This window comes from Drosophila sechellia, chromosome 2R (genome assembly GCF_004382195.2).
Source record: "Drosophila sechellia strain sech25 chromosome 2R, ASM438219v1, whole genome shotgun sequence".
Lineage (NCBI taxonomy): Eukaryota > Metazoa > Arthropoda > Insecta > Diptera > Drosophilidae > Drosophila > Drosophila sechellia.
In genome coordinates, this window is record NC_045950.1 from 18,996,969 (window position 1) to 19,021,382 (window position 24,414).

At 44.8% G+C, this 24,414-nt stretch overlaps 2 protein-coding genes across 5 annotated transcripts in view; both read right to left on the bottom strand.

Annotated features, from left to right (window-relative positions):
• Nucleotides 1-1,882: 1,882 nt before the first annotated feature.
• Nucleotides 1,883-6,914, bottom strand: LOC6615635. 3 transcript variants are annotated; one of them, XM_002039973.2, is made up of 6 exons: nt 6,728-6,914; nt 4,559-4,676; nt 4,068-4,218; nt 3,505-3,804; nt 3,071-3,185; nt 1,883-3,013 (listed from the first exon to the last, which is right to left on the bottom strand). In XM_002039973.2, exons 2-6 carry the CDS (start codon nt 4,608-4,610, stop codon nt 2,870-2,872), a joined length of 762 nt encoding a protein of 253 aa, XP_002040009.1. In that variant the 5' UTR covers nt 4,611-4,676; nt 6,728-6,914; the 3' UTR covers nt 1,883-2,869. The 3 variants fall into 3 exon arrangements, with proteins under 3 accessions (XP_002040009.1, XP_032571800.1, XP_032571801.1); XM_032715909.1 differs by lacking the exon at nt 6,728-6,914 and adding an exon at nt 6,496-6,514; XM_032715910.1 differs by lacking the exons at nt 4,068-4,218; nt 4,559-4,676; nt 6,728-6,914 and adding an exon at nt 3,903-4,027.
• Nucleotides 6,915-19,038: 12,124 nt separating this feature from the next.
• Nucleotides 19,039-24,414, bottom strand: part of LOC6615637 (Krueppel-like factor 12) — a 31,471-nt gene continuing 26,095 nt past the window's right edge. For both annotated transcript variants that reach the window (XM_032715960.1, XM_032715959.1), the window contains 2 exons: nt 20,375-21,184; nt 19,039-20,254 (listed from right to left, as the gene is read on the bottom strand). In XM_032715960.1, coding sequence (XP_032571851.1) covers nt 20,082-20,254; nt 20,375-21,184 — 983 coding nt within the window. In that variant the 3' untranslated portion in view covers nt 19,039-20,081. The remainder of the gene's footprint in view (nt 20,255-20,374; nt 21,185-24,414) is intronic.

Here is a 24,414-nt window from a genome sequence, read left to right on the forward strand (position 1 = left end):
GTTGTTGTATGGGATGCGATAGGATTTTTATGTAAAACATAATTGCAGATTAGTCGCGGCGGCATTGTGCAAATAAAAGCAAAGGCATCCAGCAGTGGCAAAAACTGGGAAAAAAAATCAAAATGTAATCGTTCTGTTGCCGCTTAAAGAGGATTAAACATGAGTGAAAGAGCTGCCGGGATTGCCGAAAAGGGTGAAGGGCTGCGTGGGTGGCAGTAAATGAATGAAAGCTGGATAAGCGAGCGGCAGGACGAGGGTGGAGGTGCGGCAAGCGGAAGGGCCACTCGACACTTCCCGTATGAATGCAAAGTGCAACTGGCTGTCAATTTGTTTGGCATCCTGCCACTCCGGCTGCTGCTGCCACAGCGCTCCCCAAAGATATTTTCGATTAATTAAGAACTAAAAATTAAATGGCATAAAACCAATCAAATGGCCAAACGGCTTTCACCGCAATTGCGAAAAACGTTCGCTCCAGAGCCGTTTGCTCAAGCTGCAAAATATGACTTCAAATTAATGCAGAGTGAGGTGCTCGATGGCAATGCATTTCGCCTATTTGCACAACAAATGAAGCTGAAAATGACCCCCGGCATCTGAGAGCCTCCTCCTGCCTCCGATCTGTGCCCACTCTAAATGGAAACGTAAATATTTGAGCTGCAATCGAGATGCGGCTACCTGGCTCCCAGTCACTCAGTCACTTCCCCTTTTAACTCAGTTATTGATTGGTTAAGCATTTCGGCCAGAGTCCAAAAATGCCTCACATAGTCTCTTATAGAATGCGACTTCGAGATGTGATTGCAAAAGATGTCGATAAATTGGTACTGAATGTGAGTTCTCCGAAGTGGGAGTTTTAGGTCAGAAAGGAAATATTCCTTTTGGCCAAATTACAAGGCAAAAATATTAGGAAAGCTTAGCTCAAAACTCTATAATTGCAAGGAAATGATTAGAAATGAAATGCATCAATGTAAGATAGAACTGAATTGGGCAGTTTTAACTCATTTTTCAAGAAGAACAAAGCATTTTTCAAACCAAAACTCGTTTAATTTGTTGCTGATCAAGCTTCATAGACGCGTTTAACCTGTTTATCAGTTCGATTTCATTCGTCGAAATCAATGTCTGGCCATGATTTCGAGTGTCAAAGGTACATTCAGCTGCTGGCTATGCACGATAACTGTAATTATTGCACCCAACACCACCCCACCTATGTCCTTGAGCCATCGTCGACCTTATAAATTAGCTGCCAGGCGAGAAGTCAACCGATGTCGGCGTCGTCGCCGCCGCTAGTCTAATGAACGCACCACATAAACATAAATTATGGCCAGCCCCAGTGCTGCAGGTCAGCCCCCAGCCCCTCATCGCCACGGTGGCGACCCTTCTGGTGGCCCCAATTCAACCAGCTCTTCGCCCCTCTCGTAAACTGCGACCAGAGCCGGCATATTTGCGCAGCATACTTTTGGGCGCCGGACGGGTCGCGTTGCATACTTTTTGGCTGCGCTCGGTTTTATCCTGCAGTAAAAAGCATTTTTGGCACGGCACTCGCTGGCTCCTTATACCCTCACCATGTGTGGCGTCCCTGTATTCAGTCATAAGTTTGGTTATTTCCATATTTATTTCCTGTCAGGTGTTTTTCACTTTGAAAAGGTGTCTAAAAGTATTTTGTAGTAGTATGTTGCCAACTTTTAAGAACCTAAATAACTGAATGACCTTAGTGCTGCGGTACTCTTAAATGAATATAATGTACCATACCTTTAATAACTCTGCATATAGTCTAAAAATATTATTGAATACGATTCGTAGTGTATTACTTGCTTCGGGTTCCAAAAATATAACTGCCCCCTCTGGCCGCATGCCCCTTTATTTCGCCACTCTTTCACACTTTTTTGCATTAATTTATTTTCTCATTTTTTATTGTTTTTCCTTGCATATGCATCTTTGTGTTTTACTTAAAATAAATGTTACTCTTTAATCATAATATATATTCACAGTTTTTGTAAGTAGGTGTGTGTGTGTGAGTGTATTTTTAAGTTAAACTAATATTTATTCGTATATGTATTTCCGATTTTGAATATATTTAAAGGTATTTACAGTGTGGGAAATAAATATACGCTATCCACTAAATAGGTTTATAAATAATTAAAAAATCCTGATTCATAGAAATGCACTTTTAGTTAATCTAAAGTTATTGCCGATATGTGAGCAAATCCACTCGGGGTATTATCTTGTGCGCTTAGTGCTGTGTGTGTGTGTGTGTGAGTAACGAAAACTGACTTTGCAAACATACTGCTATTAAGAGGTACATAGGCGTTTCCAAGAGATCAGCTGATCAATCGATTTTTGACATTGCCTGGTTTTACGGTAAACAGAGGTGGGTGGGGTGGGGCGCGCTCTATCTTCAACTAACAACGATTTGTGAAACTTAGGGGTATTCTCTAAAATATGCCTACACTTAAAGCCTGGAAAACTTCAACAAACTCAACGAAACTCTAGTATTGCACGATCGACGACGACTGGAAAGTAAGGCCAACAACAACTAACCTGCCTGCCACACTCAACACTGATTCTAACTAGCTAGCCTATATCCACTATTTAGTAACACACATATCCGCATATATATACGATCTTAGCCATGCCTGACTCTGCTCTCATATTCCCTATAGATATGTGGTATATGCATACTGGTATACATAACATACTTAACGTGTACTTTACTGTATAGCTTACTCCTTTCACCTCTCGGGGATTCTGTGGCCTAAACTGACTGCCAGAAGTATGCAACAGCGTGTGGAATTCTTCTTTCGGTGTGATGGGGGAAACCTTAACTATTCTGGTAAGACTGGTTCTAGATTTGTGCACTCAGCTGCGCCTCTGCCATCTATCTGTTGCCTCTGCTGACCAGCAGTGTGAGCAGTGTCCCTGTGAGCAGGAGGCCCAAACTACTGCCAGCTGCTCGGGTGGAGCCATTGCCCTCGCCATCCCTGCAGATGCCCGGATTTCGGGTGAAGTCCTCGCAGTAGATCTGTAAGATAGATTCGGTTACAAGTTGCTTCAGGAAGAGTCCTTTCTTTCCGCGTACCTTGGTCAGGCTGTTGGCATATTTGTCCACCAGTTGACGCGTGAACTTTGCCGCCTCGTTGCCGCAGATCTTGCGTGCAGCATCCTCCGAGCAATCCACAAGTTCGTTGATGGAGCTTGAGTAATATGCGAATGCAAGATATTGAAAGAGTTGCAAATAAATCCCGAAAATGTTGCAAAAATAATATTTTTAATAGTAATAAAACTGTGGCTCAAAATATTCCCTCTTTCAATCGAATGAATACAAGTTCTCCGACACAATATAACATTTCAATTACAATTTGCAATTGCGTTCCATTGCAATTACATTCGTTTCATTCTGAAAGCACAACAAACCCTGTTTAAAACTGCATTGCATCGATTTAAATATTCATTAGAGAGCATGGCAAGGCATTTGATAACCATTTGGGCTAGGTTGCTATTGGTTCCACTCACCAGCAAATGGTCTTGATGTTCTCGTTCAGCGTGCCGTTCTCGGAGTTTTCCTGGTTCTTGTTGGGCTTGAGGAACACCATGGTCTCCCGGTAGCGATTGGAGCACACCTCGAACTCCTTCTTGGCCATTTCGGAGCAGGGAACGTGCTTGAGGTACTCGTCCTGGAAGGCGCCCTTGTTGCACAGATCCCTGATGAACTGGTTGGTGCCGTGGTAGAGCTTGTTGAACTGATTCCTCTGCTGCAGATCCATGCAACGCCGGGTGTAGCTCTGGATGCACCTCACGCCCTTGCGCAGCTCACTGGGAACAGGCAAACAGATTGTTGTTGCAATAAAACAAATTAAAAAAGTTATTGTTCATTAAAAATTAGAAATTAAGTGATTCGGGGAAAGTATTACTCGGTTTCTAGTTCATTTTTAATGGATAAGTTGCAGCACAAAACACCCAAATCGATCATCAGAACACAGCAAACATTTGTAGCGTTGCGCCCCACCGATTGCGATTAGGACTCGGATGCAGTGAGTCCGGATCGGCGGGGGAATTTTGCCCGTGAAGTCACTTACTGACAAAGTTTTTCCAGTTCCTCCTTCTTGGCCGGGCCAATCGAGAAGTCCGACGTTAAATGCAGCATATCAAGTGGTTCGGCGCACTTGGTGAACTCCTCCTGGCCGCATTCCTCCGAATTGGCCACCTCCGCCGAGAGGAGTAGCAGGGCTGGAAATCCGAGACCAGAGTGGGCGGCGAGTGGGCGCGGGTGAGAGACAAATAAACAAACAAACAGAAACATTGAAATAGTGCTCCAGCTGAAAACTAAAAGGCAATCCGAGACTCTTGGCCACCAGCAGCAGCTCCGTTCAGCCAGTCAGTTGCAACAAAGTTGCAAATGTGCGTCAGGGGTAATAAAGTTAAACGTAAGTGAAATTGGCATTTCATAAATTTTTCGACCAACTTTTCTCCGTCCATCTTAAGCGGCATATCTGGTCAGATTTTGGCCCTCAGATAACCCATCGTTCCCAATCCCCATCGTTCAAATTTCGATATACTCGGCACTTACCCGAGAAAACCAGAAGAGTCCAGCTCCAGTTGCGATTCCACATTTGATGCATTTCTGCTGGCTGTTTACAATGCAATTGTTTCCGCGAGGGCAGTTAAGTGCTTGTAACTGGTTTTGACTGAAAAATCACAAAAAAAATAAAAAATGGAAAAAATTAAAATTAATGGGGAATCATGACAAGTATTGAATGCAAATGCTTATGACAAATTATAGGCTTCGGCTGTTTTCATAGCCTGAAACACTGCCGCCAGCCCCCTTTCGTATTTTCTTATTTATGGACCGATCGAGTCGCAGTAAAGGAAAATCTATGCTATGACAAATAAAAGCTGCAAAATAAAGCGCAAAAAATAAAATCACGACCAAGCGAAACAAAAAGTGATCTAAAAATAAATTAGATGTCTGCGATGAGGAGAAAAGCGAAAGCGAAACGTCAGAGGTTGTCTTGTTTTCATTTCGGGTAGGATTCACTCTGTTTCACTGGGGGTTCTAATATTTTTCTGCCAGTGGGTGGGTGCTTCTATCTCTGCTTTTCTTTTTGCCAATTATCGTTGCAAATGTGGCGTGGACAGGTCAAAGTATAGTTTGCGAAAACAGCGAGTGGGTTGAGTGGTTTGGTCAAAACACTGGCCCAACTAGGTAAATATTATGCGGAACACCATATTGTAAAATCATTGTAAAAGCCAATTTCCAGATGGAGCTACTGCTCCAAACAAAAATGCTAACTTTTTTTTAATGTCTTTTAGACTCTTTTTATTAAGCGAAATTGTACTCCAGTATCCGTTCAATTAGTAGACTATTTGATTAAGCTGGGTACTATCTTTGATTAAAACGTTTTTCTTTTATTTGTGCAGCTTTGATAGACGACGTATGGATTCGTAATAAAATTAATATTTTTTTTCAATAATTATTAAAATATTAAACTGCACAAAAAGCGCAAACATCGCGAAAAAATGTGTAACTGCCCCATTTCTTTGGCCAAATTTTAAGTGAAAAAAACTGATACAAATTGCTGTTGATTTTCATGCATTTGGCCAGGTAAATTGTGTGTTTGTGCCTTTGATTATGTTTTGTGGGCATTTATGTTTTTATGCCAATATGTAAACACAAATAGCTATTGTGCATTCACAGTTCCCCGACAGATGCATTTATAGCCCATAAATAAACGATACGCAAATAAAGACAACACAAACACTTTTCAAAAGGCTCTCCTCCACGATTTCTCGGCATTTGTTGATGTCCGAATGATTGAAGAAAAATATGAGTGACTCGAATGGAATTGGCACAGGTCAGGGTTTTGTGCCAGATGAAAGCCATAAAAAGGTAAACACGAGGAAAGGTTTTCGCCGGCGCACAGGCACTTGGCCATCTATGGTGTTGCATAAGACTGTCTGAAAGAGGCCAATGCGCGCCATCAAACTTTAACATGTGCATAGTTTTGCACTCTTGATTAGCAGCAGGTTGCAATGGCATTGGTACACTAGTACTACTTGCACCTCTTTCGACTGATATCGCCGCCAATTCTCGCGCTTTTGCACTTCCGCATATGCAAAAGCGAGGCTTTCGCAGCTGTTTTCAGTCGGAATGGAGAGTATGATATGAAATGATATGATATGGGGGCCTCCCTGATTGAACAACGAAAACAAAACACTTAACGGAGGGGCGAGAGCGGAACGGGCAGGCTGTCCAAAGAACTGTAAGTTCGGGGATCTTCAAAAGAGATTGCAATCGAAAACAGAGAGAAAAACATATGCAACTTTCAAATTTGTATGCTTAAATTAGCTTGGGAACTCCAATCAAAGAGTTATTTATGAAACTGGGTATTTGGATTTACTCAAAATTTACTACATTACTAGTATGATCAGTGAGATCAACTTTCTGGATAAATCAACGCTATATATCAAATATATCCAAAACTACGACTTTTACAGCTCGATTACTTTTGTTTGAAATAGTAAGTGCACCGATCGCGCCCCTTTTTTTTCGCTGTGCAACAGTTGCCTTGAAAGTGGCAGGGGGCGGCGAGAGGGCGTGCCACCGTCGGCTGCACGTGATGCAAGAATGCAGTCGGACGAGCCTCTCGGTGTCGATCTTGCCTTCCAAGAGCCGGTTTTCTGCCCTGTTTATTTATACATTGGTCGCACTGCTTTTGGTCTTAATTCGGTTGATTACTTTGGTCTGGAGCCGCCGAGAGCGACGCGCTTTCGAATGACAACTGCAGCGGGCGGTCCGACGAGCGGCTGCTTGGCGGTATGGTATGGCGATCGAGATCGGGATCGGGATCGAGGCGGTGGAGCGGACTTGAGCCGGGTAAGCGCGCCGTGTTGTTGGCCGACCGAGTGACAGAAGCGTACTGAACGCCAGAAGCAGCGGCGCCACTCGGCCAGCGAATGGGGATGGCGATGGCGATGTCGACGACGAGTGGAGCCGAGCTGAAATCCGAGCGCCTAGTATCCAAACGGGCCGAGTGTGCACGCTAGCAACATGTTGCCGGCGGGCTAGCAACATGCGGCAATGGCTGCAACAACAGGTATTTCCCGCTGGCCATGTGCAACTGATAAGCTGACCATCGACTGATGGGCAGAAAGTAATCCCAATCCGTAGCCTTAGCCACTTAGCCACTTTGCCTTTCAATTAATTTAATAAGAAGGAAGTGGGCTGGCTCGATAAGATTACAGATTATCTATTTGGCCAAGGAAGCCAAGCATACACTTGCCGCACTTCTTTGCTACCCTCCCCACTTTGCCAATCATTTTTGTCGCATTGAGAAATATTTGATTGCCGATGTTTGCCCAGTGCCAATAGCAGTAACACCAACGACAACAACAATCAACTCCGGACTCAAGTCAACCGGATTTACACGCGTGTCCTTGCCTTTGTTTTGGCCCCCCAACTCCGCCCAGATTTGTTTGCTATATGCCAATTTGGCGGTCTGTTTGCATATTTACTGTAAACACTGTCCAAATTAGGCGGAGGTTTCCATTCACCGCCGTCCTTGAGTTGTTTGCGCAAGGGGCATTCCAATGGGGGAGGGGAGGAGTTTCGCCGGCCGAGTCGCAGACAGAAGCCATAAATAGTTGGCCACAATGAAGACACTATCGAGGGAGTGGACACCTGTTAACTTGGCTATTCGATTGTAGTGCAAGACAAAGGAAATATATATATGTATATATATATATGAGAGGTTCAGCAGTCAATTGGGAAATGATTGTAGTGCAAAATAAAATGCAAGCGAAAGCAGGGCAGGAGGCAATTAAAATGGAATTTGCACAAAGCTATCAAGGAATTCATATTAATTCAGCAGAACGTTGCAACTATAAATATTCTTTATTGAACCTGGCCAATTAAAGATAGCTGTGTGAAACAGAATACATTTTGAACAATTTTAATGCACATTTATAATAATTTCATGCTCTGAAATATTTCTATACAATATTGTAGCTGCAAACCGAACAGGTGATGTGAATGTTTAGCACTCAGAATTAATACGATTTGTATAAACTAATCGGGTGGTTCAACTTGATTTAAAGCACTTGTAGATTAAATTGTCTGCCTATCTGTAGATCAGATACCGTCGTAATTCATTGAATTGGCCACTTCAGAACTGGAACTCATCTAACCCACTCATGTGCAGATTAGATAGAGTCTAAATTCACGTTGATAGTCGATTTAATGGGATGTTGTGTCTGGCTAACTTACGCTTTACAATTTGCTTATTTTACCCAAGTTCATGCAACATAGTTTAGAATGTCTTAATCACTGATATATTTTAAAGCAATGTTTCTTAATCCCATCCACTTTTATTTTCACATACCAATTAAATTTTAACTCAGATGGCAATATAAGCAGCCAGTGAAATAGGCAAACAACTTTAAGTGATGCATGCCACACATTTATAGCTCTTGCTTCCTTTTAGTGCTCCACTTTTGCATTCATAATTATCGAAACTTAACCCTTGGCAAATGCAACGAGTCCTGCCTCGTATGTGTGTGTGTGTGTGTTTGCTGGTAGGTCATTACCACTGGCCACATGCGTTACGGGTTAAGGATGAGGGACGGTAGCCAAGGGGAAAGCTTTAAGCCATTGCTTATACGACAAACGAAAACAAAACTCAAGTTTGTTTTATTCTACTTGCCACCCATGACCGGACCAGCCAGAGGAGCACGCTCCTTCCAACCGGCTAACACCTACACACACAAACACACACACAGAGGCAAACTCACGCCGGAAATGCACTTGGCCAAAAGAGAAGGCTGTTGCCAACGCGGTATGAGATAGTCTTATCAACATATTCATATTAAGACCAGGTGTTAAGATACGTTGTTATTAAGGATAGCATATCTGTCACTCCATCAATAAATTATTTATAATGTTTAATTTTAGTTTTAATTTATGTAATTTTTTCCAGTGCATACACACACGCATGCAAACACTACGATATCGCGCATTAGGAGCACCAGCAACAACAATAACCAGTGCGGGAATGGCAACAATAACAACAACGGTGAAAGTGGCTTGGCCAAAAGGACAGAAAGTGGTCGGCAAAGGGGGGGCGTTGGGTGGGTGGGCGCGGCTCGCTTGGCTTTTGTTCCTGCCTTTGCTGCTGCATTAGTTTGTGTTTGAACTTTGCAAGTTTTTGCCATCATTGTTGGTGTTTCGCCTGCTCGTTGTTGCTGCTGCTGGGCAACTGTTGATGTTTACATTTAGCGCTTGGATTTATGAACTCCGCATGCGGGGCACGTAGCATTGGACAATTTAAAGTTTAGCACACCCACCCACACACACGCAGGCAAGTAGGCCAAAAAAGGGAAAACCCGCCAGAACAGAAAACGGCGAAAGGTCAATTGTTTCTCGTTGGCGGGGGCATCTACTTCGTTTTAGTGTACGCAGGGCAAAGGACACACTCCTCTCGAGGCATTTATTCTCCTCTTAAGTATTTGCGCTTAGTTTACTTTTATTTGTCTAACGGCAAGGAGTTCACTAAAGGCCAGTTTCGAAATTAATGGGCAGTTGGGGGCAGCACTGTTAATGCTCTGCTACCGAAATTTAGGATTGAATTTGTACTTTTGCTATACTTTGGATAATTTTTCTTCTTTCTTTCTTTCTTGCCTGATAATTTGATATTATGATAACACTACACTCACTTGAAGTTCTTCAAAACAAGGTGTGTGAAACTTTCTCATATACGGCGAATATATTTTGTTACTTCCACAATTGTTTCTCGTGCGGTAGTATTCTTTTAAATTAAGCTTAACAAATGTGGAAAATTATAATTTCGTAGATATGCGGTAGACAGCAACCAAAGTCGACCGTGCAATGAAAAAGATTAGGGCTCCTAGGTAAGTTGATCTGGACTAATATAACAATAAATTTGTTTTATTTCCGAATCCAATTCATCAAAAAAATATTTCAACATTTTAAAAAATATCGTTATAAAACAATCAAATATCAACACAAGTTCTAACACAGTGGCGCCACTGAGCGTATGTATATTACGCGTATGATGTAAAATTAATGTAGAGTTTTATTTGTGTAGTACCAAACCCGAACGTTATTGCGTTGCAGGGCGCCACTGTAAAATTTAAATGGGAAATGAAAAAATTAAATTTTCTGTTGTTCATTTCCCTTCAAGAATTATTTTTTTAAATTGATACTTAACTTACTCAATTTGTTAATTTATGGCCTTATTTGAAATCACAAAAAATCAAAGCTAATTAGGCTTAAATGTTACTTACATTATTTGATATTTATATCCAAGGAAACAGCACTTTATAGGCAGGATCAAAGAGATATTTTAACTAATTGCATGCACAGCAAAGTATTAATTGTTAGATTTCCCATCGTCGCCGGCATTATCAGCAGGTTGACACTCTCAATTGACTTGTACGATGTTGTTGGTTGATTATCTGCCTGCTTTGTGGTCCAGATCCCTGCTCCCCGCCACTCCAAACAAATTGAGGCGATTAGAACGTTAATTGCGGGGCGTAAATCTGGCCAAGTGCCGCCCAGGCCGCATCACAACATCCATCAGGTCGGGCCAAAAACGGGTCCACACCAACCACTGGCAGCCACGATGTCCGTTCGGCCGTTTTGGCCAGGATTTACGAGCCACATTAGACCAGGCCACAGACTTCGGAGTGAAGTCGAGGCGAGTGGACGCGGGAGTTCGGTTTTGGCCTGCTCATAAGCAAATTTGAGGCAACAAGTAGCCGCACTGAGCGCTCCATGGTTCCAGTTTTGGCCAGAGGCCCCTTTTCCCTGGCCTGCCAGCCCACTGACAATGTTTACGGCTGCGTTGACAGTTTAAATCGCTCTGTGCTCGTATATTTTGACGTTTTACAGCTCGTGTTTTCTCCTGATCGCGACGCCGAACGGCCGCCACTTGTTGACCTGGCCCGGAATGGGACTTGGCCATTGCCTAGGTCCAGGCGCTTAACGTGAGAAAGAAGCTTTTGCCGCCGACTTTTCGGTTTTCTGGATCATTACGCGACCCGTCTATGGGCTAACAATGAGTTGAAGAGCATTCGGCCATTCGGCACTTGACTTGCCCACACAAAAGATACTCCGCTGGGGGAAGGTGGCGACTCCCGAACGTACACTGCGGAAAATATCTGCATTGATCATTCAGATTCAATTTGTCTCGTTGTCTTGTTTGATGTTATTCCCATCTATCAGGTGACTCTTCTCATCTTGCTGACCTTTTGAAAAAGTCTACTGGTTAATTCGAGGAATCTGAAAGGCACCTTCGCTTTCTCTCAGTTTACAAATCTTCGGTGGCCTTCTTTGGGGCTGGACCGTGATTTAATCGCCACTGCCCAACAAATAGTCAAAAAAAAAACGAAGCCCCAAAAAATAAAGGGAAAGACAGGCGAAAAACATTTTTCGTGAGCGGTAAAGTAGCATTGGAATATCTGTAGCAGTTCGCCGTTGTCCGGCAGTTGGGGCGAAAGAGACGGAACCAACGACGAAGACAGAGACGGAGAGAGTGAAGTGCGTGGCAAGCACTCGATCAACAAAAGGCATCACTTGGATGTCGCCTCGAGTGGAAGTGGATGTGGTTGTGCCTGTGAAGTGCTGAAATGAACTACAAATACACGGAGCACCTAGTAACAATAGGGTGTAAATATTTGCATTCTCTCTCCCTCTAGCGCGCCTCTCGCCGTCCCTCTCTATTTGGTAAATCAAATCAAATACCTGTCAGATTAGAGTATCCACTCGCCTCAGGTGATGGTGATGATGATGATGGTGGCGAAAAGGTGGGGGTCAGCCCCAGAACAGAAGGTACTGCCAAGCTTATGGGGGAAAATTGGGTGAAGTGGCCGGTTTCGAGGGGAAACACATATGGGAAGGCCAACCAGATAGTGAGAGTCAAACCAGCAGGTGGATGTATTGTAGCCAGATGTGAACGATCGCTAACGATCCTCTTAAAATGATAAATCATAAAATCATAATGTGTTGACATTTGGAATTTTGTATTAAACATACATCCAGTAAAGTAAATCCATATCATTGGCTGTTAAAATCCATTAAAGTTAAGGGACAAAATGTGCGAATAGCAGATTTTGAAAAGCTATTCTGCGTGACGAACTGCTTTAATTGAAAGTCTTTTCTCCACAGCTAGTTACTCAGTGCGGCAATGGGATTGGAAAATGTATCTATCTGATTCTCACTTCTTCCCCCATAAATACCAAATTACACCGAATGCTTTTCTTGCTCCGCTTTTCACCGCTTATTTGGCGCCTAATTAATTCAACAAGATTCTATACAAATTGTTTCATAAATAAATGCATCGCTCATTTCATCATCTGCCCTGGTTCCTCTAACGACTCATTTACAATTCAGCTACTAGTGGTGCAGCCAGTCCATGTTCGTGCTCAGCTTTTCACTGAATAATTAATTTATTTTAATTCCTTCGTTCGCGCACTCACAGCAAACATTTCAGTTATGGCATCGATGTGTTTCCAATTATTGAATTGGTAGCTGCAAACTCTCGTACTTCCCCTCGCCTGTTGGCCCATAACCTTTTGTTAGCCCCTCGCCAAAGAGCAAAAGAAACGTTGACAAGCGGCTGACAGCAGTTGCTGAACCCAAACGCCCAAATGGTCATCGATACTCGGCTAGTCGGGTGCTCAGATATTTAGATACTCAGATACTCCGGCTCCAACTCGGTGTCCAGCCCCATTAATGAGTTCTTGTTGCTGCTGTGGCTCAAGTTGTTGCTGTTTGTGTTGCTGCTGCTGTTCTGGCTTCTACACAAAGTTCAAGCCGGCGACAACAACAAGTTCATTATTGCCAACTCATCACGTGAGTGTGTGTGAGGCTCGAGTTGGTACACGGCTAGAAAATATTGGTACCACGGAACGAAGTCATATTTTAATCGGAAATACCTATTAATAAGCTGAGCCTATCAGTTATTGTTGATATGATATATTTGATTACCATACTTTGAATTCGTAGCTTATATTCTTTAACTCGCCAGCTTCATTTAATTTAGAAGAATGTCTTGTATAATCTTTTTAAATGTCGTTTTTTAAAATATAATTTACAGTGTTCCTTGGCTACCATTGCAGCGTTCTTGTTCCCAAGCCCAGAACCTACAACTAACCAACCGTCGACGGCGAGGACGGCGGCTTTAACTGACAAGAAGCCGGATTATTAATCGACGTTTAATTAATTTATAACCAATTAAGCAGCAACATAATGCGGCAAGCGGCAAGCGACAACAACGAGAACAGAAAAAAGCGGCGGTGGCAGTTGGCCACTGCCGCAGATTGCGAGGGAGGGGCTGAGGGGGGCTGCTCCACTGGAGGGGGTGGTGCAGATCCCAGATCCCAGAGTGAGTGAGTCGTAAATGCCAAAACTCGTTCTAAGCTTTTTGCCCCTGCAGCGGTCTGGGCTACAAAAAAGAATTAGCCAGGCTTAAGTTTTTGCTCTTGGTCACCAGATCAGAGTATCTATGTGTGTGTGTGTGCATATATCTTCTTGAAGAGCGGGAGTTGCGGGAATCCAGGGGTGAGTGCGAGGAGGGGGCAGCAAAAACCAATGTCACAATTTATGGCATTGTTGGGGCAACATGCACCTGCAGCAACAATGAAGCCGCAGCGGCCACATTTGCTGCCTGGCGGCATGTTCACTGATCAGTTGTGATTTCTTTTTACTGCGCGCGGGAAATCCTTATAAGCAAAATATGTTAACGAAGCATGAAAAGCACAAAAATTAAATTAAATCCAATACTCGCGAGCGGGCAAAAAAATTAGCCTACTACACCAGAGGCCTTTCTAAAAAGCAAAAACAATTGAGCAATCTCCCCCAGCGCCGCAGTCGCGGCATCGCGTACGGCGTACGGTTCCTATTAACACATTAGAGGACCACAAAGCCCGGCACCGCAGGAGTGCACCACTGCAACACTGCACCACATCCACATCCACATCCACATCGGTATCCCCCCATCCACATCCGTATCCCCTGCCACTGCCACTGCCACATCCACATCGCACCGCTGCAACCACGCACCACCAGCCAGGCAGCAACGTCAAGGTTTTGCAGCTGTCAATAGCAACTCCCGCCGTTTGATCAAGTGAACCAAATTATTGTTTATATCCTTCAGAGAGATGGGGTAGCTTGGGTACAGCGATCCAACTTGCTCCTCAGAGCGATAGAAACTATCGTGCATCTGCCACCAAATTCTTCGCTAATTTGTTAGGAATGTAGGTGGGTTGTATTGGCTGAAACAACTACTACTGAAAATAAAACCATATTATCATTTTATCTCGCAGTGTCCCTTTACAAACCAGAGTGATTGTATAACTCGTTATTTTATTCCACTGATTCCCCCTAAACAATTACCTCAAGCTTTTTTACGACACACCGTACTTGCACCTGTAAAAGTTAATTTGTTTCCTGCTCTTTTGGCGAAGGGTTGCAACTTTTACTTCCCTGATGGCCATGTTAATTGTGCGCGCGTTTCGGTCATTAGGGTATATCAGTTTTGGCCAATTGGTCAATGGTTCTCCGCGACTTGTGGCAAGTTGTGAGTGCAAGTTGCTCTGTTTTGCGGACGTTGTTGCCGCCGCTGCTGCGACTGCTGCTGATGTTGATGTGGCTGGCGCTGCAGTCGCCGTCTCAGTTAGCGCCAAGATTTATGTGATCCTTAAGATTTATTGGTTTACGGCATTGTTGTTGCAATAAAAAACAACAACATTCATAAATTATCATTAAACGTTTAAATGTGACGCAGCAGCTCTGGGGGCACGCCGCACGCCGCATGCTGCATGCTGCATGCTGCATGTTGCTAGTTGCTGTTCGCTGGTTGCAAGCTCAGTTTAGTTCAGTTCGGTTCTGGTCAGGAAGAAAGAGACTTTTGCTATCTTTATAATGAGCCAAATGACATATTTATTTGTTGCTGCTGTTGCCACAATCGCTCAGCTTGTTGCATGCAATTTCTTTTGGTTGCAGTCTGGCGTCTAGACTCCAGACTCTAGACACATGGCGCACCAGAGGTGACAGCTGATTGTCATTGTTGGCATATTAAAACAGGCTCACCGTCTGCACGCGCCGCCGACGATGGGCTGGGTTTTCAGTTTTAGGCCCACTTGCAGTATGTGGCATGTATGTATGTATGTGGCATGGCCCAGAAGGCCTCGACCCAGCCAAGACGGCTAAACGGCGACAGCCACTGACAATTGACACTCTTGGCCGAGTCCCACTCCTGGCTTATACTCGTACGCTCAGTTGTGCCCCAGCTACCCATTTCGTATTCTATAAGTGCCTCACAAAGGGCAGGGACTTCTCCTTTGGTGGGGGCATAAGAAATGGGCCTGAAAGTGCAACTGGTAAGGAGGGTCGGGGGCCAAGATCTGGGATCTGAGAAGAAAAATGGGCCTATAACTGCTTAAAGGTCTGGTTACACACTGTACACAATCCGTAGAATAGAAAGGCAAAGATATCAGAGGCTGAGTTTTTTAACTAAGAAGGGTTAAGAGTATACTGCTGTAGCATAAAATACATAAACAAATTCATTAGTTTCCAAAAGTTTCAGCATTGAGTGTTTCGATTACATCAAAGATCGAAGTAGTTGTTGTTTATTATACAATCACATTTATTATATTCCTCATTTATTTCTAACTAAACACGCATTCGAAATAAACTTTTAAATGTACATTAAAATGAATGTGCTTTTGAAGTTCCGCGCCTACCGATTTTATTAATGAGAACCTCCTTTCAGTGACTGCAAAACAAACAATAAATATAAACATAATATCCGTAATTACAACACCGTATGTACAGGATCATAAAAGTAGTTGGAACCACCTTAAAGACTCTCATACACACCGCCCCCTTCCAGCATCCGACGCCTCTGCCTCCTCATCTGCCGGCCATCATCGTTTCGGGCCAGAGATTCACTCGCGGCGCGGTCTTAGCCAGGCCGCCAATGCCCAATACCAAATACCCACTGGCCCGTACCCACAAACAAAAGTGCGTTAATAGCCAAGACACACATGGCAAATGTGCACCACCCCACCGCCGCACCACCACACCGCCCACCGCCCCCACCGAAATGGGGGTTTCGGTGAGAGGAGTCTTCCGAGGCCGGACAAGCAGCTAACGCGCCTTTTACAAATTTTTATTGAAAAATATTAAATTCTCATTAAGGCAGGAGAGGTCCGAGCAGGTTCCCAATCGCGTCCAGGCAGAATCTATATATATATAGGCATATAGCCACGTTCGCTGGACGTTTTCTGCCGTTTTTCCTGAACGAACCCGAACCGAAGTTGGCGCGCGCTCACATGCGCCGATAGACTCGCTTAGATAAAAGATGATTTATGGGTTTTATGGTGTGATGGGAATTTTAATTTCCAGCATTTTTGCTTAACAAAATTAAACATGGGACTGCGAGCGACAGCCAGATAGAAGCGATACGAGCGCCAAGAAATGGGCGGCGGGAGAAATGGGGAGGCTGTTGGCGGAAGAAGGCCAAGCGAAGACAGGCTCAAACGGTTATTTGCCTGTATTTGGGAACCGGGCAATTGTCAAATGAGGCGACCTCCTCCAGACGATTCCATTTTTAATTGCGCCAAAGCGCACAGCATGTACCGCCAGCCGGCAACTGGCAACTTGCAACCGGCAACCAGCAACCAGCAACCAGCAACTTGCAACTGCTGTGACTGCTGCGACGGGCAACTGTCCATTATGCTCACTCACCTGTAAAATAAATGGCAAAACTGCCAAACACTTTGGCCAACTGACAACTGCTGCCCCGGCATCATCGTTCCAATTTAATGGCGGGGGGCAGGGGGCGGTTGGTATTAAAGGGGCTCAGGGGGAGGGCCCAAAAGGGGGGCACCCACTGCTGTGATCCGAGGTCTCGCGGCCCGTTCGTTTACCGTTAGGTGTCAAAGATTTCATGCCCCATGTCGCAAACTAACGACACACAATCGATCACAAATCAAACGGACAGAAGCAGCAGCAACCCGCAGTTGCCGCAGTTGCCGCCGTTGCGACAGTCATCCAAATCCAAATGTGTCTCAAAAATCAGGCCGCGGCCAATGCAAAGCCGTTTCATAAATTGCACATGACCTGACGACCAGCAGCTCCAAACAGCCACTGCTCCAGCTCCAGGACCAGAACCAGCACCAGCTCCAGCTCCAGCTCCATCTCCTCCTGCCACTCCAAACGGCATCTGCAGCAGCCAAAAGGCAGCAGAAAGGCATAACAATAAATTAAAATTCGATGTAGATGGCTAGCTGCACCGGAAATATTTGTAGAGTCTTTTCAGTAGAGCATAAAAGGAAATATGCTTTACTACTAGCATATAAATTGTAAAACATTTATACGACTCATATATTTATAGATTCGATCTCCATGTAGTTTTCGCGCATAATACCATACTCATTTTTATCAGTTAGGCTTAGAAATTATTCTCTGTGTAAAGGTGCATGTGGATATGGATGCTGCAAACTGAAAATCCCCAACTTTAGACTCCTTCAATTGCTGGCCGGGCGATTTGGTTATTGGAGCGCTCTTTGCCTGATGGACAGCTGCCGACAGCCTGATCCACACATACTCGAATGTGGATCCCGCTCGCAGATGGACTGTAGCATTCCCATCCTCCACTTCATCCGCGTCCTCCTCCGGTTGATCGACAGCGCTTGGTGGCTGCATCGCAACGCGACTTTATTGGTCTTTAATGAGCAGCGCTGCGATTTCAATGCTTATCTAAATGTATTCGATTGATATTTGTGCACTGGGTGGCATGGGGTATTCGCGATGTGATCAAATCATGCACGATGACCCATAAAATATATGCGAACCATAATGTTTTTATGGCACCAGATAGTTTATATTCGAATAAATTGAAAATTGCTATTCAAAACGGAAATTAATAGCCGCTTGCACAACGTAAATATGAAAGTAAATGATCCTAAGTCGAAAGATATACTTGTACTGATTTATTACTCACCATCTCACTGCTACCTTCCCGACCAACTTCGGTTTGGTATCATTACCGCTTTTCCCATGGGTAAATCCCCATTACATCGGCACAAAAGAGTTGACCAATGGGTAGCTCCAGGGCATTTGCTGCGTCGATCAGTGTTAATTAAGGCACCTTCTCACTTTATTTACTTTTCCTCATTTGCATATGTGTGTGGGTCATTAAACTTGACCTCCCGAGCCCATCCAATCCGAGTCCAATCCTCCAGCATCGCAGCGGCGCTAGTCGCCGCAATAGTGACCTGACCCAAGGCATATTAATTAACCCAAAAAACCGGTCTGTTATATTTGTCTAACCTTTATGCTAAACGCGGTGACGGCAGCAGCACCACCAAGAGCTGAAGAAAAATATAAACGGCAGTAGCAGTGGTGGTAGTCGCTACTGTCGGGTGCCTTGTATTCGGTTATTAATTTACCAATAAATTGCCATGGCGTATGCGTAATATTTCACAATTGTGCCTTAATGGCCGAGAGCGTTATTCATGCACTGATTTCCGCTGCAGGTGTCATCCACCAACGACGGTATCTAGCCAACCAGTTATGCGTATTAGCCAGGCCCAAGATCCAGCTTCCATGGCTCTAGAGCTCCGCGGCTCCAAAGCTCCGGCTTCTCGCATTGAAATTACAAATGACGAGAAATTTGTCATCTTTATTATTGCAAACAACGCGCAGTCGTACGTTGCAAAGTTGCAAAAGACGACAAACGACGACAATGCTCCCCTGGACAATTGCAATTGGCGGGGAGTGCGTGCCGTGCCACAAAGCACAGCAAAAGCCAAAGCAAGAGCAAAAGGCGGCCGGCAGTCGCTGACAACTTGCCACACATCTCCATCGGTGGGGCACGGGGGTGTGGGGAACCCAGGGGCACACTTGTGGGCTAACCGCAGCCCCATTGTGCGCCAATTGATTTTTCATTCAAATGAAAATGCTCGGCGGATTTGGATTCGGAGTGCGGATTTGGCCAGCTATCCCGTAATGAGCACGGCCAAGGCTTCGTTTGGTACAAAAAAGTATTCGCTTTTCTTTTATTTCTCAAAAAATAATACAATTTGTTTGCTTTTGTGTGTATGTTGGTCTATGAGTGTGCTAAAATCTATGATGACAGTTGGTATGAGGCAAATTGCTATTGGGGTTCGCCAGGGAATACAGTGCGTTGCGTGGCTATAAGGCAGCTTAAAGCGTATGCGTAGATATTTCTACATGGTGAAAAATGTACTTATAGGATTAACAGAAGAAGAAAGAAATTAAAAATAATATCTTAATTTTATCAAATATGTTATAGAATTAAAGGCACCCATGGTTTAGCTTTTTTATAAGAGCATCGTACCTTTAGTCTTCGAACTATCAATGTTTTATCAAAAGACGCTATCAAACACTTCCCTCATCGATCCCCTTTAAGTAAAAATCCTCATCAACTATCACTCCACCATATGCGTATAGTACAAAATGATGAAAACACCCTGCAGATTAGAGTGTTTCTATATATGTATATAAATATTGCTTTGCTTTTCGGATTGTTTTGCCTCTTTTGTTATTGTTCTGTATACAATTTTCTACTTAATAACCAATAAAAATTTGATCTAAAATTAGTTAAATTTCATCTTACCGCTCCAGGGGCTGTATATGTTTATCTAGAACTATGTACACGCAAGTTGCTAGCACCAATCCAAAACTATCCGTATGAATATATTTAACTATGGAGATATGTCTATGTATAGTAGGTAAAAATCCACTTTGTTAACTTGGCTTCTGAAGGCAATTGTCTCTGGGCTTAAAATGTGAAAAATTTTACAAATCTTTCCGCCACAAAACTACACTCTAACTACATCTAAGTTGGGCTTTGAGCCCTCTTAAGGTCTAAATTGAGCTACTTAGGCGACATGGAATATCGGTCTCAGTGAATGATCAATGGAAGTGATTCGAGTGCATATAAATAATCAAGAGCTGCTCCACGACAGCATCTCAGATGAGTATTCTCGGATGTGAGTAGTTCGGGTACGAGTATGAGTATGGCCAGATCGGCAGTTCCAAATCCTCAGTGGCGGCGCATGTGCAGCGACAGGTGGTCCGAGCGGCTGAAGCTCCGGGTGCACAGCTGGCAGCGGAAGGGCTTCACCCCCGTGTGCTTCCGGTAGTGCCGGGTCAGCTCATCCGACCGGGCGAAGCGCCAGATGCAGCCCTCCCACGTGCACACGTACGGCTTCTCACCTGGCGGAGATGAGGAGTTCATTAGGCTAGTCAATAGGTTATCGAATAACTAATAAATATAGTTTAGTTACATACTGACTAAGTTAAATTATAAATGGATTTGGTCAAACTGAAACTCACCTGTATGCGTTCTTTTGTGCGCCTTGAGATGCGAACTCTTGGTGTACACCTTGTCGCATCCTTCGGTGTCGCACTTGTGCACCTTGCGGTTCTTGGAGAGATCATTGTAGCCGCCGTTGGCCATCGAATCGGAGGAGGTGGTGAATCCGAAGGCGGAGCTGCCGCCTCCAAAGTTAATCCCACTGAAGCTGCTGCTATCCTTGCGCGTCGCCCCCCGACCCATGCCCCCGAATGCGGGATTTAGGGCGGCGTGGGGCGATGCTGATCCGACGTAGCTCTTCCAGCTGGGCGAGGAGTTGGAGGCCAGGGGCTTGCTGGAGCCGCCAGTGGGCGAGGTCTTGCGCGAGGCCTGGCCATCTCCGCCGGCGAACTTGTAGGGATTCTTGAACAGGCTCAGCAGCGAGAACTTGCTCTCGTAGTCCTGCATGCTATTCGCCGCAGATCCTGCGCCGCCGCTGCTGCTGCCGTTATTGTAGCTGCAGCTGTTGTTGTTGTCCTCCTGCTTGACGCTGACACTTCCGGTGCCGTGTCCACTTCCGCTTCCGCTGATCCGTCGATAGGTGAAAAAGAATGGCGAGGCCGCGAAGAACGGCGAGAATGGCAACTTGGACACTCCGGAGGAGGCATACAGTTGTTGCTGCTGCTGGGCAGCAAAAGCGCCCAAAGACGAGGATCCGGCTGAGCCCGCTCCGAAGCCCGAGGACGAGGACGAGCCGGAGGATCCGCCCGGCTTGCCATTGCTATAGCCAACTGCCTTGTTGGCCGACGAGAATTTGTAGCTGCTACTGCTGCTCCCATGCGAAGTGCTCGCTGCGGGGCGAAAAATGGGGGGAAACAGAGTTAGAGTGCTTGAGAAAACCCATTGAGATTCGGTGAACAAAATGGCCAAATGGCGGGGCCAACTTTATGGGCGCCAATGCCTAATGAGCCTCGTAAATGAACCGCAAACTGAGCCAAGCTACCAACCAAAAAACAAGGCAGGCTAACTAACTTAATAAGCCGAACATCGTGATACCCTGGCTATGTTGGGTACTGCGATTCTTTTAAGAAATTTGGATATTATGTAGAATGCAAGGATAGGAATACTTATTGCAAATATATAGATTGATTTCAAAATGTCTACAATAACCGAATTTATTAACCAATAAATATGAATTTTGCTAATCTAAGCTAGAATGCGGCGTAATGCCAATTGAAGAGCAGAAAAAGGGAACCAGCTGGCCGGGAAAACTTTTGCCTGTCAGTCGGGAGTCTTTACACAATTTCCTAATTTCATTCGACCGCCTCATTGCATCAAAAACGTTTGCATGTCGCGTATTTTATGGCCAGCAGACAGCGCCGACGGACGGACGGAGACTCCAAGAGGCGAAGTCGAAGTTGGAGACGGAGATGGAGATGGAGACGAGTGTCCAAGAGTCGGATTCCGACTCAGACGGACAGCGAATCCGTGCAGTCGTGATCCATTTAACCTGTACTCTGCGCTCCAGACGACGACTGCTGCCACTTTCGGCTGCCAGTTGCAGTTCCAGTTGCAGTTGGGACAAGTGTGTCGATTTTGGCGCCCGCGACATCAACATCAATTGCCGCCAAACTGCAGCTGCTGCTGCCGTCGGTCCCCAAAGCCCCACCTTCCCCTCGGCTTGAAGGGTGCCCCACGCGGCTGAGCAATCCGAAATCTTGCAGAAGTTTGCCCAGGCTTGCCACTCCACTTGGCCACTTGTCGCGGCTTAAGATTTGCGAGGCTTCTTTCCTAACTGAATTATTTGAACTAGGGGTTTTTAGTTGCCAGCATGGCGGTGAAAATAAGGTATATATTTAATTTAAAGATTTGTAATATTACAAAACTATGAAGGAAGTAAGAGTACCAACACATCACAGCACTAGTTAGCGTTTAACAGAAAGTTTGACAAATTAAAACCGAAGTCCAGGCTGAAAAAGTATTTAAAGCTTAATCCCGTTGCCCCAAGTCAGCCAGCGATTTTTTGGCCTGCTAAGCACATTCAATTTTCACTCTTCTCGGCGTTGCAGCTCGTTTGTCAGTGGCCAAAACAAAAGGCAGGCGAAAGGGGATCGCGGCGATCTGTACAAGTGACCCAGGCTTAAGTGCTTTGTCAAGCCTGCAAACTCCACATGACCGAGGGCCACATGGCCAACAACAGAAACAACAGCAACCAGACCATCCGAACCAGGCCTAAACTGACCGGCCAAGCAGAGAATGGGGTCCGTTGGTCCGCTGGTTTCTTAGCCTCAAGTGCCTCAAGTGCGTTTGCGACTGTCTGCACATGTGTGCCCTGGCTTGATGCATTTGTAATTTCCATGCCAGCGAGCGTTTTGTTTCTCCAGCACCGGGTTACAGTGCCCAAGGTAGCGGACTCACAGTAGGACCTGGCTAAGTGAAACACTGTCCCTCTTTTGTTGCACAAACGATAAAATATGATAAAATCACTTAGCATCCAAAAAGGTGTTTACATCATGTTGTAATAAAGGCAATTAGAAGTGAATCCTTGGGCTATGTGGTTTCAAGATTTCAAAACTGTATATCTCGATGACAGACATCGATATTTTCTAGATAAATTAATATATTCAGCAATTTAACATTTAAAACTTTCATTATTTCATTAACCATGTTTCTAGCCTGGACCTTCGACCACAGGGAGGCATTGTTCCCGAAGTAGGACTGTAGTTTCGAGGGAGGCAGGTAGAGTGGCCCCGGGTTGAGGTCCGTTAGCCCAGGCAGGCGCGTTATTAAAATTGATGACATTTAATTGAACTGGCCATCAACGTCAGCCCACAGTGCTGTTTGCTGTTGCTGTTGCTGTTGCATTTGCAGTTTCTGTGTCTTTTCCGCTTGCCCCATTTGCAATTGCTGGAAAGGGAAGTTCGGTGCAGCAGTAGTTGTGGCAGTGAAGATTTGAGAGAGAAGGGAACTGGATGCTACGGTGGCGTATGCTAATGCGCATTATGTGCCAACTCGCCGGCTGTCATATATTTCTCGTCTCCCAAATGGCCATTCTCCTGTCCAATCGCGGGTATACCATACATCCGAATGTGTGTGTGTGTGTGTAATCACCGCTTTTACCGAAATGCACACGCTGACTTCATATTTCTGCCAATTTGGCTTTGGCAACAGGGAACATTCAGCAGGCAGCAGGCAATAGGCAACAGGCCACAAACAGCTAACTCCAAAACACCAAGCACCGGGCGACCCAGAGATTTGAAATCACACTTGTGCCTATTGCCAAAGTGGTGCAATAAAAAAAGTGAATGTTGCCCCCAAGTGGCACCCGGCAGATCCGATCCGATGCGATGCGATGCGATGGGATCCAAAGCGATGCGATATAGACAGGCTCCTCCATCTCGGGCTCCTTTGGCGCGTCTTCAAATGGTCGTCGCTGTGGCCATAAACTGCTCATTTGACTTAGCTAGATTTACGTTGAGCAGCCGGTAACCCCCATCTTCACCGCCCCATCCCCCTACCCCTCTACTCCTTCGGACCGCCCCCTCCGTTAGTGTGCGTAGTCGAACGTGCCGCCCCAGCCGCAGTCGGCGATAATTATGATGAGGCCAGATCGTCCCCAGACCAAGCCAAGAAAAGTAGTCATCGCCGGAGAGAGGGAACCGTGGTGGAAAGTAAGTGGGTAAGGGAACTACATTTAGTCGATAATTTCTCAGAACTGGGAGTAACTAATTTTCCAGTCTGAAACTTGAAACTTTATTAAACGAGAGCTGAGATTATGTGAACACATTATTATGTGTGCAACTGCCAGCAAATATTTGTAGTAATTTGTAATAGGCCATCACATAACTATAGGATAAATGTAATGTTATATTCTATGATCTGCTAATTAAAAGAGTAAAGTAAATATATTTAAAACTCCTAATAAATCATTTTGAGCCACAATCGCAATAAAGAAACATATAAAAAACTTATGACATTAAATAGATTTCTTGATATATTTTCACCATCTGTAAGAGCTTTTTCAAGCCAATTTATAGTCTCCATTTCCAATAGGTAGCCCACTGTGCGGAGCCCACTGTGC